The sequence below is a fragment of the Adelges cooleyi genome, unplaced genomic scaffold (assembly GCF_023614345.1).
Source record: "Adelges cooleyi isolate 19-005CV unplaced genomic scaffold, UGA_ACOO_1.1 ACOO_flye_CR_arks_rails_tigmint_CR_PRNA_8, whole genome shotgun sequence".
Classification (NCBI taxonomy): Eukaryota; Metazoa; Arthropoda; class Insecta; order Hemiptera; family Adelgidae; genus Adelges; species Adelges cooleyi.
In genome coordinates this window covers 2,677,747-2,679,270 of record NW_026096513.1, presented here as the reverse complement: position 1 = coordinate 2,679,270, position 1,524 = coordinate 2,677,747, and the positions used below count along the sequence as shown (strand labels likewise).

The 1,524-nt window shown below is 28.6% G+C and overlaps 1 protein-coding gene across 1 annotated transcript; it reads right to left on the bottom strand.

Annotated features, from left to right (window-relative positions):
* Window positions 1-486: 486 nt before the first annotated feature.
* Window positions 487-1,305, bottom strand: LOC126845869 (phospholipid-transporting ATPase ABCA3-like). Its single transcript, XM_050584858.1, has 3 exons — window positions 1,068-1,305; window positions 819-973; window positions 487-729 (listed from the first exon to the last, which is right to left on the bottom strand). Exons 1-3 carry the CDS (start codon window positions 1,303-1,305, stop codon window positions 487-489), a joined length of 636 nt encoding a protein of 211 aa, XP_050440815.1.
* Window positions 1,306-1,524: the final 219 nt, after the last annotated feature.

The following is a 1,524-nucleotide window of genomic DNA, read 5'->3' as shown; positions in this document are numbered from 1 at the left end:
AATACCAATTTATCTAGTCAGCACGCGCTGAAGTAACTAGTTTAATAATGTAAAAATAATAACAATTTACTTGTTTTTTTTTTTATAAAGTTCGAAAGTGAAATATTGAATACATTGTAATTCAGTTTACTACCGTAGTGCTGCTTAAGAAATGACAGAGTTCCATAGCATATTAATGTGCCACGATAGATGACTGCTATTCGATCGCCAAGTTTAGTAGCTTCGTCCCAACTCTGAGTGGCCACGATTATTGTTTTTTTCCCCCTCATAGCCTATAATAGTTCGTATAAATTTGTTTAAACTGCTTCCGCATCAGCAATTATCAAGGGGTTTTATAATAAAACCCCTTGAATAAAACTTAAATAAAACTTTTATTTAAACAATAACTTATTCGCGTAACGCGTAGTGGAGTTTCGTTGAAATGACATGTTTTTGATAAAAAAAACGCTGGTGATGGAAGCCCCTTCTTAACTGTACATTTTTATATTATAAGACCATTACAATTATTTTATCTCGTAACTGCTTGGTTGATTCCGAGTCTACGTGTTCAGTAGGTTGATTGAGTATTAAAAACTCTGGATCTCCAATAAGTGATATTGCTAAACATAGTCTTTTTCTTATACCCAATGATAACATGCCCGGAGTGCAACTTGCTTGGTTTTGTAAATTCAAAAATGTAATTAAATTAAAAGTCTCATGTTTTGCTTTCTTCACGGTCATTCCCCTGAGCTGTACAATAATAATTAAGTATCAATAATGTAAATTAGTATTGAATGTTTTCAACTTTTATTCGAGTTTTCTAATCCTGTGGTGCTTACTATTGAAAAAAACATTAAGTGTTCCTTAACACTCAAACTGTTAAACAAGGCATTTACGTCTATAGAAAATCCGAGGAGTTGTTTAAATTTATTGGAGTATTGTAGAACGTTTGTTCCTTGTACAATTATTTTACCATAAGAAGCTTGAACCATGCCTGAAATGATAACACAAACACTTTTAATCTTACTTAAAAATATTATACGCAAATTAATAAACACAAAAAAAGTGTCTTATATAGCGTATCTCACCGGTTAAAATTTGTAATATTGTAATTACGTTTATTAAATTGGGACTCAATAACACAGTTATATGACCCATATATACGTTCATATGAAGACCTTTAATTATATTATGCAGTTTATTACGCTTGTGCAAATTTATAATTTTGATAGCTATTTTCATCCAAGGCAGTGGCTCATCGATAGACTTCATATTTTGTTTACTTTTTGAAAATAAAGCAATATTTTTCGGTTCACTGTCCTTCATTATCTAGAGAATATATACAATAATATATATTATGTATTCTTTTAAGATATTCCCTGCTAAATTATTTTAAAAATTAATATGTTAATTTATATTTTATCGTCAGCAAAAAATAATTGTATTAAACAAAAAAGAAAAAAATTCAAAATGTTATTAAAAATTAAATATTAACATTTTGAATTACATTTATTTAAAATTGATTGAAGACTGAAGTTAAAATGT